Source organism: Staurois parvus, unplaced genomic scaffold (assembly GCF_062004578.1).
Source record: "Staurois parvus isolate SC_StPar_1 unplaced genomic scaffold, SC_StPar_1.0 ptg000153l, whole genome shotgun sequence".
NCBI classification, from domain to species: Eukaryota; Metazoa; Chordata; class Amphibia; order Anura; family Ranidae; genus Staurois; species Staurois parvus.
The window spans coordinates 20,060,664-20,074,685 of record NW_028317949.1 but is presented as its reverse complement, the minus strand read 5'-3'; the positions used below and the strand labels follow the sequence as shown (position 1 = coordinate 20,074,685).

The 14,022-nt window shown below is 42.5% G+C and overlaps 1 protein-coding gene across 1 annotated transcript in view; it reads right to left on the bottom strand.

The window, feature by feature from the left end:
- The window catches only part of LOC149463736 (cadherin-6-like), a 483,303-nt gene that overhangs the window by 98,738 nt on the left and 370,543 nt on the right, over positions 1–14,022 (bottom strand). The window contains exon 6 of the mRNA XM_089674844.1: positions 10,198–10,385. Within this exon, the coding sequence (XP_089530970.1) occupies positions 10,198–10,385 (188 nt within the window). The remainder of the gene's footprint in view (positions 1–10,197; positions 10,386–14,022) is intronic.

The window sequence follows — 14,022 nt, the reverse complement described above, 5'->3', positions numbered from 1 at the left end:
AGTTTTTTTAACCCCCCCAGGCCTATGGGGACATACCTTGTATACTGTGCCCCTATAAGCTGTGCCCCAATAGACTTGAATGGGGTGTATATTGATAGCCAGTAGTGTAGCTTTATTCTAGCCTATGGAGACACAGTGACACAGTGTGCAGGCCAAGCCAGCACTAAACAAATTCATCCTGTATACTTTGTACTAAAAGGTGTCCCTCTTTCACATGTCAGAAAGCTGGGAGGTATGGACATGTGCCTGATGTTTGCATGTATTTCCCATGTTTGTGTGACATACTCCTGAGTCATTCTGTGTACATGGGTAGCTTATAAGTAAATCATCATTTCAATGCAATTTTTTTGTTAAAATAATGTTTGGTAGTAGCAGAGTGTATGAAGAACAATAATAATAATTATCATAATACAAATAGAATAACATGCATAACATAATATATAGATTTACCTAATTAAAGTAAGTAGTAGTAGTAAGTAGTAATTAAATAATAATAATAATTAAATATTAACATGCACAACATAACACATAGAAATACCTAGTTAAAGTAAGTAGAAGATAAAGTGTTACTAAACCACGGACCTTGCAGTCTCTATATTTGGTCTTCCACAGTACACAGGACATGGAAATACAATTATTGTAGTAATTATAAACTGCTAAATACCTTTTCTCATCAGAAGTATACTGTATAGCAGTCTTTTGACTTCTGCAAGTGTCTGGCCGAGCACTGGTTAAATCTTGTAGGAGGGGTTTTCATTCTCCTCTGACTGTCCTAGGAGGCTGCATGACCCTTGACCCTCTGGACAGTGCTGATTGGCCCTGTGCAGATCACATCCACCCTCAAAATAAAAAAACTCTCTAGCAATACACACTAAACTGAGCACGTGCAGAGTGACCCCTAGAGTTCTGTACTATTGGCAGATAGATTGAGGTCAGTAGAAGAAGGGGAGGATCCAAGAAGTCAGGATCAAACAGCCTATTTACACAATGCAGATGATTAACTCCTTAGATAGTGAGTATAATAAACATGCTTTACTGCATATACAGACTGATTGCCCTGTTGTGGGTTTAATATCACTTTAAATAATAATAAAATAACACAACACATAGCATAACACATAGAATTACCTAGTTTATAGTAAGTAGTTGTCAACTACCTAGTTACAAAATACACTGCAGACATAAACACAAATATATCTCTGATTATTTATGCAATGCCTAGTTGCCAACTGCCTTGATTTTCAGGGAGGGTCTTGGGTATTACAGATAAATCCTCCCGATTATTGTTTTCTCTTGAGATGTTTATGGCTTCCTGATCAATTATACCATAAAATCCCTGTTTTTCTGCATGTTAAAGGAAAATCTGTGATGAGAGGGATATGAAGGCTGAAAATGCCAGTCATCTGGCTTTCATGGTGATCAAATGGTTTCTCTGGTGAGAAGTTTCCTTTAAAGTCTTATCATCTATTAACTCTGTGTTAAAATCACATGTTAAAACTGCTTTTTTTCTGAAAAAAAAAAGAAAAAGTAAACGTATATCTGCTCTAGCTGATAAAATGTGCCTTTGTGTGTTATAAAGTGTTCTGTGGTGTTCCCAGATCATAAGGCACATGCAAAACTTACACACACACAGGCTCAGCAGCGGAAACTTCCAAAAAAAAGTACACCTACAATTGTTTATCATTGGAATATTTTGGATCTCTGCAGGGTCTTCCTGTAATGATGTGTATATGCACCATATAACAAAAGCCATCCTTTGTATGTCTTTTCATGTCTGTACTATTTGCTTCTGTGTGCTGCAGAATTTTTTGCTATGAATGATCAGCTGGAATGCAACACTTTCAGTGAAATGGCCCACTTCTGCTTTAGAAATTGTAAGGTACAAACATTCCACAAAACTACACAGACTACTCACAACATGAATGGCCTCTAAAGGCTGTATAACAACGAAAGAGAAAAGTACACACACATTGGAGGGTGGAGAAGCCTATGTATACAGTATTTGCATGATAGTGGGCCAGCAGAACACACAGATAACTCATCCAACCAGGGGCAGAACACACAGATAACTCATCCAACCAGGGGCAGAACACACAGATAACTCATACAACCACGGGCAGAACACACAGATAACTCATACAACCACGGGCAGAACACACAGATAACTCATCCAACCACGGGCAGAACACACAGATAACTCATCCAACCAGGGGCAGAACACACAGATAACTCATACAACCACGGGCAGAACACACAGATAACTCATCCAACCACGGGCAGAACACACAGATAACTCATACAACCACGGGCAGAACACACAGATAACTCATACAACCACGGGCAGAACACACAGATAACTCATACAACCACGGGCAGAACACACAGATAACTCATACAACCACGGGCAGAACACACAGATAACTCATACAACCACGGGCAGAACACACAGATAACTCATGCACCCACGGGCAGAACACACAGATAACTCATACAACCACGGGCAGAACACACAGATAACTCATACAACCACGGGCAGAACACACAGATAACTCATACAACCACGGGCAGAACACACAGATAACTCATGCACCCACGGGCAGAACACACAGATAACTCATACAACCACGGGCAGAACACACAGATAACTCATACAACCACGGGCAGAACACACAGATAACTCATACAACCACGGGCAGAACACACAGATAACTCATGCAACCACGGGCAGAACACACAGATAACTCATGCAACCACGGGCAGAACACACAGATAACTCATCCAACCAGGGGCAGAACACACAGATAACTCATACAACCACGGGCAGAACACACAGATAACTCATCCAACCATGGGCAGAACATACAAATTACATCCAGTGGTAAGTAACTCAGGGAAGGGAAAATCAGGATAACTTCTGTCAAAGCATTGTACTGGCACACATACCGTCAAATAAGATCAGTCTGCCCAGAACTGATATCTAACTTTTTCATAGATGCTGGAATGTAAAAACCTACCGTATTTTCTGCTCCATAAGACACACTTTTTTCCCCCCAAAAAATGGGGGGAAATGTCTGCGCATCTTAAGGAGCGAATATGGAGCAGTCGGCCCGGTTTTCCCCCCCGTTGCTGTCGCCGTGTTAGAATACCGGGCCAGCCGCTCGGCTGTTCTGTGCAGAAGCGCCAGGCAGGGCCCAAAGCAGCTGTCCCTTAAAGCGGAGTTCCAGCTGAAAAAAAAAAGTCAGCAGCTAAAAAAACTGCTTGCGGCTTCACACCCGGGTGACCACTGCGCATGTGCGAGAAGCGCTGCGTTTTGTGAATGGCCCCATAGTCTTCTGGGACCTGTCACATGTCCCCTGTACTATGTCCGCAGTCTCTTGTCATCCCCTGTACTATGTTCGCAGTCTCTGGTCATCTCCCATACTGTGTCAGCAGTCTCTGGTCATCTCCTGTAGTATGTCCACAGTCTCTTGTCATCCCCTGTACTATGTCCGCAGTCTCTGGTCATCTCCTGTAGTATGTCTGCAGTCTCTGGTCATCTCCTGTAGTATGTCCGCAGTCTCTGGTAATCCCCTGTACTGTGTCAGCAGTCTCTGGTCATCTCCTGTACTGTGTCCGCAGTCTCTGGTCATCCCCTGTACTATGTCCGCAGTCTCTGGTCATCTCCTGTACTGTCCGCAGTCTCTGGTCATCCCCTGTACTAAGTCCGCAGTCTCTGGTTATCCCCTGTACTATGTCCGCAGTCTCTGGTCATCTCCTGTACTATGTCCGCAGTCTCTGGTCATCCCCTGTACTATGTCCGCAGTCTCTGGTCATCCCCTGTACTATGTACGAAGTCTCTGGTCATCCCCTGTACTATGCCCACAGTCTCTGGTCATCCCCTGTACTATGTCTGCAGTCTCTGGTCATCCCCTGTACTATGTCCGCAGTCCCTGGTCATCTCCTGTACTATGTCCGCAGTCTCTGGTCATCTCCTGTAGTATGTCCACAGTCTCTGGTCATCTCCTGTACTATGTCCACAGTCTCTGGTCATCCCTTGTACTATGTTTGCAGTCTCTGGTCATCCTCTGTACTATGTCCGCAGTCTCTGGTCATCTCCTGTACTATGTCCACAGTCTCTGGTCATTCCCTGTACTATGACCGCAGTCTCTGGTCATCCCCTGTACTATGTGCGCAGTCTCTGGTCATCTCCTGTACTGTGTCAGCAGTCTCTGGTCATCTCCTGTAGTATGTCCGCAGTCTCTGGTCATCTCCTGTAGTATGCCCACAGTCTCTGGTCATCTCCTGTACTATGTCTGCAGTCTCTGGTCATCTCCTGTGCTGTGTATGCAGTCATCTCCTGTGCTATGTCTGCAGTCTCTGGTCATCCCCTGTACTATGTCTGCAGTCTCTGGTCATCTCCTGTAGTACATCCGCAGTCGCTGGTCATTTCCTGTACTATGTCCACAGTCTCTGGTCATCTCCTGTAGTATGTCCGCAATCTCTGGTCATCTCCTGTACTACGTTTGTTGTCTCTGGTCATCTCCTGTACTGTGTCCGCAGTCTCTGGTCATCTCCTGTACTATGTCTGCAGTCTCTGGTCATTCCCTGTACTGTGTCCGCAGTCTCTGGTCATCTCCTGTACTATGTCCGCAGTCTCTGGTCATCTCCTGTACTATGTCCGCAGTCTCTGGTCATCTCCTGTAGTATGCCCGCAGTCTCTGGTTATCTCCTGTACTATGTCCACAGTCTCTGGTCATCTCCTGTACTATGTCCACAGTCTCTGGTCATCTCCTGTACTATGTCTGCAGTCTCTGGTCATCTCCTGTACTATGTCCACAGTCTCTGGTCATCTCCTGTACTATGTCCACAGTCTCTGGTCATCTCCTGTACTATGTCTGCAGTCTCTGGTCATCTCCTGTACTATGTCCACAGTCTCTGGTCATCTCCTGTACTATGTCCACAGTCTCTGGTCATCTCCTGTACTATGTCCGCAGTCTCTGGTAATCTCCTGTACTATGTCTGCAGTCTCTGGTCATCTCCTGTAGTACATCCGCAGTCGCTCATCTCCTTTAGTACATCCGCAGTAGCTGGTCATTTCCTTTACTATGTCTGCAGTCTCTGGTCATCTCCTGTACTGTGTCTGCAGTCTCTGGTCATCTCCTGTACTGTGTCTGCAGTCTCTGGTCATCTCCTGTACTATGTCTGCAGTCTCTGGTCATCTCCTGTACTGTGTCTGCAGTCTCTGGTCATCTCCTGTACTATGTCTGCAGTCTCTGGTTATCTCCTGTAGTACATCCGCAGTCGCTGGTCATTTCCTGTACTATGTCTGCAGTCCATCGGTGTAGAAAAATTTTTTTTCTTGTTTTCCTCCTCTAAAACTTAGGTGTGTCATATGGTCAGGTGCGTCTTATGAAGCGAAAAATATGGTAGTTTCCTATAACTCTTGGAGACACTGTTGGTGAAATCTCTGTACTTAAAGTGGAAGTATAAACAAACGCTTACCATACTTAAAGTGGTTGTAAACCTCAGACATGAACAAAGCATATCCCTCTATAGCAGGGGTACTCAATCTTTTGAAGAGCGAGGGCCGTTTAAGTGATTTGGCAACTAGTCGTGGGCCACAATGAAATTAAATCTTCAGAATTTAATTTTTTTTTTATTTTGAATTGCATAAGGAACATTCTCCTCCTGTAGCCGCTGAATGCCAGCAGGAGGTAGAGGTGAAGCTGGCTTTTTGCAGGAGGAAAATGGAGTGGATTGGTTTCTGTATATTCTGCCCCCGCCTTCTCTCCTGTCCAAGTGTAAAACAGAATATTACAGGGAGGCCACACTAGCCCCCTGGAGCAAGGGATGGGGTCACCATTGCAACCACTGATGCTACAGCAGTGGTGAGGGGTGGGGGGTGTCCCCCAAACCGCAAATGTAAATGAGTCCTTACTGTCCTGAGCCCCCTATAAGGCTGCTTTCACACTGATGTGTTGTGGTTTACCATAAACTTCTAATATATCTTGTTGTGTGGCGCACGTTCAAAAAATGCAATAAACGCTAGGATATAATAGAAGTCTAGGACTCAGTGCAGCTAACCCGAAAGCAGCCTAATAACCCTTTTTTAAACATACTAATAAGCCCATTGCAAACTATGTGATGTTTAATAAACTCACCTTTTTCTCTTCCAGCTTCTGCTGGTATTGCTAGGCTGCTAGAAAGGTTCCAGGCGAAGTGCATTTGGTATCACTCTGCCTGGGACAGGAGCCAGCGCTACAGAGGAAGCATCGGCTTATGCAGCTCCACCTCCCTTCATGGCCACTTGCTTCCTCTGCTGCAGGTGTTGGCTCCATGCACTCTGATGCTCTGGGCTGGTTGGTCAGCAACCCGCAATCTGGGCTTGTTGTCCTGCCATCCCAGAGCATGAGGTTGCGGACCATATCAGAGGGCTCCAAGGGCCATATGCGCTGGGCACCCGTGCTCTACAGTCTGTACTTGTTTCAATTAACCTCCCTAGCGGTATGATTATTTCAGATTTTTGGTGCTGAAAGCGGTACCATTATTTTGCATGGAAATATGTAGTTTTTTTATTGTAGGCCGTAATTTTTAGGAATAACTCCCTGAAATCTGTACGAACAAGAGTCTATTAAACATCCCGGGTATGATAAAATTTGAAACACGAAATCATAAATTATAATTTAATAAATAATCATAAAAAATAATAATATAATAATAATACAATTAATTCAATAATATAATCAAACTGAAAACACTGACATTTGAAATAGAGCGCCAAGTTCGCACATTGCAGAGCAAAGTCGCAAAATCGTTTTCAGTGTCTGATGACCAATTTCCCCACAAATCATTATCACTCAATTCTGCAAGTGGTTCTGATTTACTATCGCTGTTCTCTAGCTGATCTAAACCCGCTTTTGACCTAAAGGGACACTTTTTGGATGCCATGGACGTTTCTCAGTTTTCAGGCAGAAAGAACAGACAAAATGCAGGCAGGGCACAGGACAAAGCAGTAGGGACAAAATGTATGTCAAATGGGTTGAAACAGCAATGTTTTACTATGTAAAATTTGTTTGGAAAAAAACGAAATTTTTTAAAATTTTCAAATTTCCCGCTGTCGGCGGCACCCGTACGTCCCGACGTCACAGGGACCGGAACACAGAAGCCGGATGCCGGCATCGGCCGGAGGAGATGGCCGGGGACGCTGCAGGGGACGCATCGCGGGAGCGAAGGACAAGGTAAGCTCTGCAGGGAATCCCTGAGCAACGCCGCATGGTAAGCCCGAGTGTAGCTCGGGGTTACTGCTTTTGGTACAGACATTTTACCCCGAGCTACACTCGGCAATACCGCTAGGGAGGTTAAGAACACACAGGGGTTTATTTACTAAAGCTGGTTCACTCAGAATCGCGTTGAAACCAATCAGCTTACAGGTTTTATTGCTAAAGCTTAATTGAACAAGCTGAAGTTAGAAGCTGATTGGGTACCGTGCACAGGTGCACCAGATTCGGATTGACCTAGCTTTAGTAAATAAACCCCTATATGTCATTTCTCTCTGCTTCTTTGCTCCTTGAGTCACTTCTGACAAGTTTTTCTGACACCAAGAGAAAAATGGTGACAGGGGAGGAACCTCCAGCAGATTGACAGCCTCAGCTATGTTACTCTGTGCTGTGTGAAGGGGAGTCTGTCCCATACCTCCAATAACAATTGGAGTTCTCTTCATTGAGCTCTGCAGTGTGTAATTTCAGCTCTCCACCCTGTTTTCTGACAGCTCAGACAAACTATATAAATTCAGCACTTTAAACAGCTGTAGAAAAAAGAAGACTGCACATAATCAAATACAATGTAGGAGGATGTGTTTCATCTCTGTGTATCACCTGAGGATAGTCACTTCACTATTTATATGGAAGGGTTTACAATCATTTTAAATCTACCTCCACCCCATTCTAAGCCCATTCTATCTACCCTGTAGAAGGAAAGATTGGTATACTTACCTAGTATGCCGAGGGTGCTCTGGTCCGATCACATGATCAGGTCCAAGCGCTGGCTTCAATGAAGAGGAGAGATTACCGAGGATGGCGGCAGTGCCTGGGCGATGACGTCACTCATAGCCTTACTATGTGGCATCCGTTTTCTGCTCTCTTTTTTCTACACTGTAGGCGGTGCTAGGACTCGATCATGTGACCGGAGCTCCCTTAGAACAGGTAAGTATACAGATCTTTCCATTCACAGGATAGATAGAATAGGCTTAGATTGAAGGTGGGAGTAGATGTAAGTATAGTTAGTGTTTGACTGAACTTCCACTTTAAATTCTCAGGTCCATACTCCAACTGCTTATTATAGTGAGTTTGTTTTTATTTAGAGTTGTTTTACATTATAATGAAAGCAACAGGAGGTGTCAGAACACACAAAGGTGGGCAGGAACTCCCCAAGACTGCCAGGCAGACATGAAATGAGTTGGGAATTACTGTATGGCAAAGAAATCTTGTTTTTGGAGTATGAAGCATAAGGGAATCCAGGGGCCTACTCAGAACACCAGGCTCCATCTACTACCAACATATTTTTGTATGAGCTGGCTCTTCACAATTACCAGATATTGTAGTCTCCACCTATAGACAAAGCACTACATTATTAAAGGCGTAGCACAGTGCTATTCTTCTGAAATTAGAAAATGAGTTTATGGAATGGATTTTCCATTCCAAAGCTCATATGTAAGTTGAAAAATGATTGCCAAGAATGGAAGAGAGCTGATATTGTAAATAAGTATAAAAAGGGAGATATACAAACACTGTATATGCCTAATAAGTATGTAAATGGCATGTCTGGCCCAATAAAAGTTAAAAAGGATTATTAAATTACTTTGTTGTATAAACCATTTCAACTGGAAAAAGGGATGGGGTAATATTAGAAGTGAGTGTGGGAAATATTAAATGAGTGGTGGTAAGATTAGTGTGGTGGGGTATACAGCTACCCTGGACTGCTAATGTATGTCGTTTTTTGGGGGTTTCTCCATTCTTCGAAGTAGGTACTTAATTTACATATATTTACGCAAATAAAATCCCTATAAGGGATCAGTGGATTGTAAGTGAACAGAGAATTTTACCTGCCCCCTTCCCATGATGAAAGGCATCATGACACAGGGTGTTTGCCCATCTCTCCTAGACACCTTTCCTCCTGGCAGCAGTGTTTTGGCTTGACGCTTGTAAACATGTCTAGATGTGTTTAGGCATGTTAAGCGCTTAGGCATTTATTTATTTCATTGGCTATAATAATAATTTGTTCTTGCTATTGAAATGAGTTAATGCTCAAGCACTTGACGGGCCTAGTGTTAACACCAGGGGTGGACTGACCATTTGGAAACTCGGGCACTGCCCGAGGGCCCAGGGTAAGTAGGGGGCCCCATGAGATGCCCCTGCTACTGTTTTCATAGGCTTTTTTGAGTTTGGGCAAGGACACAGGGGCCCCATGATCCCCTATTGCCCGGGGGCCCCATGAGTTGTCAGTCCGCCCCTGGTTAACACATGTTTAGACATGTTTACACGCGTCAAGCGGTTTTTCCTGCCATAATGCTGTTGCTCCTGGGCGCTGGTAGTGTTTTTTTTCTGCCTCTAAACATCTATGTGTCATATAATATTTATTTTTGATAAATGGAAACAATCTGCAAGCCTTTATTATGGGTTCACTTGGCCATAATAATAATTTGTTCTTGCCATTGAAATGAATTAATGCTCAAGCACTTGACGCGCCTAGTGTTAACACCAGGGGTGGACTGACCATTTGGAAACTCGGGCACTGCCCGAGGGCCCAGGGTCAGTAGGGGGCCCCATGAGATGCCCCTGGTACCTTTTTCATAGGCTTTTTTGAGTTTGGGCAAGGACACAGGATCCCCATGATCCCCTATTGCCCGGGGGCCCCATGAGTTGTCAGTCTGCCCCTGGTTAACACACGTTTAGGCATGTTTACACGCGTCAAGCAGTTTTTCCTGCCATAATGCTGTTGCTCCTGGGAGCGCTGGTAGTGTGTTTTTTTCTGCCTCTAAACATCTATGTGTCATATAATATTTATTTTTGATAAATGGAAACAATCTGCAAGCCTTTATTATGGGTTCACTTACACTTTAAATTTGAATAGAATTAGGAGAAACAATACAAACATTTTCATTTAACAGTAATTTAGGTGAAATCGCTTCTCTAGCACCTATTTTTTCCCCTTCCAAATTACCTTTTTGACAATAATGACTCCTTCCTGCGTCTCCTTGTCTGTGATGATTTGAAACATGTTGTGTTCATCTCCGTCACTGATTTTGTATTCTGTCTCCGCATTCACACCTTCATCTGCATCATTAGCTTTGATTCTTTCAATTGAAGAACCCACAGGGGAAGACTCTGGGACCCTGTATTGATAGGTACCTAGAGATTTAAAACATAGATGCTTTTAAAAAGTGTTCTTAACGGTTCCTTCACAAACCTTTAGAAAATACCAGGACAGACTTGTAACAAAAATATTGAAAACAGATTAAAGCAAGAGCAGTTTAATGGTTTGTATACCACTTGAAACAGACAGGGAATTAAGTTGCAATTCGACTTTTATTTATATTTTTCCCATATAAATGTTTCTTCACTGTAGCTTCACATACCTCTAGGAGCAAATAGGGAGACAAGCAGAACTCTTTGAAAGTTGCATTTAATGATGTAACAAGGTGCATACAGAATGCTACCTAAGAGATCACTTTTCAGCACCAATCCAACATAGTCTGTGAGTATAAGAAACAATTCTCCTTTACCAGAGGATAGCAAAGGTGGTATGGAAATAGTGATTCAATAGAACCCTTTTTATTAAAGAATAACTAAAGGCAAAACATTTTTTGTTTTGTTTTGGACAGAGTAGAGATGGATTAGAACACGTATTCAATTTTTATTATTGTCTGTGCCCCCCTTTAGGGAGATTCACTCACTCTATTTGTCATGTTTACTGTAATGATTGAAAGTAAAAAAAAAAATAAATCCCAAATTGTGGGTTGCCCCAGAAACGTAAATGATGGGAAATCATCCAATAGGGTCACTAGTTATGGTGATTTGGGGGGTTCCCAAGGATTCCCTTAAATCGTAGGGATTTTCTTTCACTTCCTGTTTTGGCTATAGAACTTGAAGTTAAAGTGGAAGTTACACTTGTTTGAACCCTCACATTTGGCACTTTTTGTGGGGTAGTGGGTCTCTGGTTTTGACAGGTACCCACTCCAACTTCTGGCTCAGTTTATCGTGGTGAACTCATCTGGAAGTTCGGGCTCCTGCCTTCCGTCCACAATCTTCTGGGACACGACACAGGTCCCAGAAGACTACGGGACCAATACCAATGTGCAGAGTGACTTGAGCATGTACTGTAGGAAACTGGCTGTGAAGCTTCAAGGTTTCAATTCTTAATTCCCTTACTAAAGATTCACATGCCAGGAACCCGGAGGCTAGTGAAGTACTAGCCCAAGCGACGACGGCACAGGACCCCTGGACAGGTAACTGTCCTTATATTAAAAGTCAGTAGCTACAGTGTTTGTAGCTGCTGACTTAAATTTTTGGTATCTTCCCAGTATGACCCAGAAAACTCCCAAGAAGGACACAAAAATCTGATAGGGGTTACAACCCTCCCTTATTCGATCCAAAATGAAAAAAATGTTTTGCCTGTAGTTCTACTATAACTTAGTTTCAATGTACTTCTAAATTTGCATCATGTATTTCACAATCACATTCTGACAAAAGGCAATTGACTTAAAGTTATTGTAAAGGATCAGGTTTTTTATTTTAATAACAAACATGTCATACCCCCTCTTTGCAATGGTTTTGCACAGAGCAGCTCTGATCCTTCTATTCTTGGGTCCTCCCACTGATTGCCCCCCTAACAAGCAGCTTTCTCAGCCCCACCCCCTGCTCCCTCCTCACTGGCTGTGGTTGACAATGGTTCCCACTGCTATCTCTGAGCCAATGAGCAGGGAGAGTGCCGAAAGAGCCACATCTCTCATGTACATCACTGGATTGAGATCTGGTTCATGTAAATATTTGGGTGGGGGGAATCCTGCATGCCTTTAGAACCATTTAAAGGTATCATAATTATTATTATTATATTTTTCATCTGAGAGTAATCAGACAGTATAAAGAGAAACTGACTGACAGTAGATTTATCTAGTAATCCAATGTACAAGCTGGAGTTTGTGTACTAAAGATGCAGGCAATCTTCACGTGTTCACCTAGGCCCCTTTCACACTGGTGAGCTTTTGCTGTACTTTTCCATGGTGACAAAAGAGAATGAAAACTATTCCCCATCAAAACTAATGTACCTGTTCAACCTGCAGGTGCTCTGCGCTTTGGAAAGTCCTGCATGTTACATCTTTGGTGCAGTTTTTCAAAAGCGCACGAAAAAGGCACCTTCCATTATAAGTTAATGGGAATGTGTGAAAAGTGCATCAAAAGTGCATCAATGTAAAAAGGCCCTTAAGCTGGCCATGCACTAGTAAAATTTAATTCCAAATTTTTAATTTTAACATTTGTTCAGTTTTCCAATTGTTAGTGGAGCCAAATAAGTTTTCATTCTGGGCAAGAAAATTTTAAGGAGCAGGATGGGAAATTGTTCTCAAACAGTCAAATTTCTATCAGTGTATGAGGTTTTCATGTACAAAGAATTTTCTTATGAAGGTTCTTATGAAGATTCATATGAAACTGCATTTGAAAATTTACTTGTCCTGCTTTATCCTAAAGCCCATTTGAGCCTTTATCTTTTATTAGTGTGAAGAAGTCAGGCTACCTAAATGTAAAGTAGGTATCAGTCTTTTTTATGTGCCAGTACTACAATCTATGCCAAGGCTAGCTAGATTTCACTCATTCAACTACAGAAATCATCCAATTCCCCAATCCACACAAAACGACATGGATGGTGGAATCTCCAGTGCTGGCTGTTGTATTCACACAGCTACAACATCTGTGGCTGTATGAATGTCCAAACAGTGACTGCCTCTGATTGGATGCAGTCACTGTTTGGCTGACAATTTTCTCCTGGCTCTTTCAATTTTTCATTCGAAGGTGGTTGTGTTGACATGACAGCTCAATTTGCAACTGAATGAGCAGGAATAGTCTGAAATTCAAGCTGTGTATTGCCATCAAAAATTTCCCTATGTGGACAGAACACTGGAGATCTGAATCGGATCTCCCACACAAAGTGCAGCATTCCAAATCTCCAATAGTCCATGTCCCCCTACACAGTGACAACCACTGTTCTCATTCATCATGCTTACTGTTCAGGGCTCTCCAGCCTTCTTGCAGAAGGGACTTAAGCTCAGGGCTGCAGAACCAGCACATTAAAACAAAGCCAGACATAAACTTTACTTTTTTAGGCAGCCTGCCTTATGACACTAAATAAAAATAAAGTTTCAGTTGGGCTTTATAGTGTCTGTAAAATCAAAGCTTTTTTGGTTTGATAGAATATAGAAGGGCTAGAGCCCCTGCCTGTTTTATTTCCAACTTGGCTATTCACCTCTCTAGAGCTTGTAGTGCTGCTTGCCCACTGGAACATGGATGTCAGAAAGAAATCAAATAAAAACTGTTGGGTACAGTGGAAAGTCAAGCAATGTAAAGAGGGACTATGTTGCATCTAAGGTTTGACATGTATCTACATTAAACCCCTCAAAAAGCTATTCTGCTACCTTTCATGGTTAACCCTTTGAGGACCAAGGGACGTATTTGTCCCATGTTTTTAATTGCGTGTATCATCTGATTAAGAACTTAAAACTTTTTTTTTTTTGGTTTGAGTCAAAATATTAGTTCTTATCAACAAACAACAAATGGATCTTGCTTTTTGCCAATTATTTCATGAAATGGCTTAGTTACAGCAACTGAAGTGTACGAACTTTAAAAACAAAAAAATTGATTCTTTTGGAGTTCCAAAATCTTACGGTCCTCAAAGGGTTAAAGCATTACTTTATCTGTATCTTATGGTTTATACAGGGTTTTATACAAAGGTAAAATTGTACTTTCAGGATCATATTTTTTTGGTCATGAATAGATG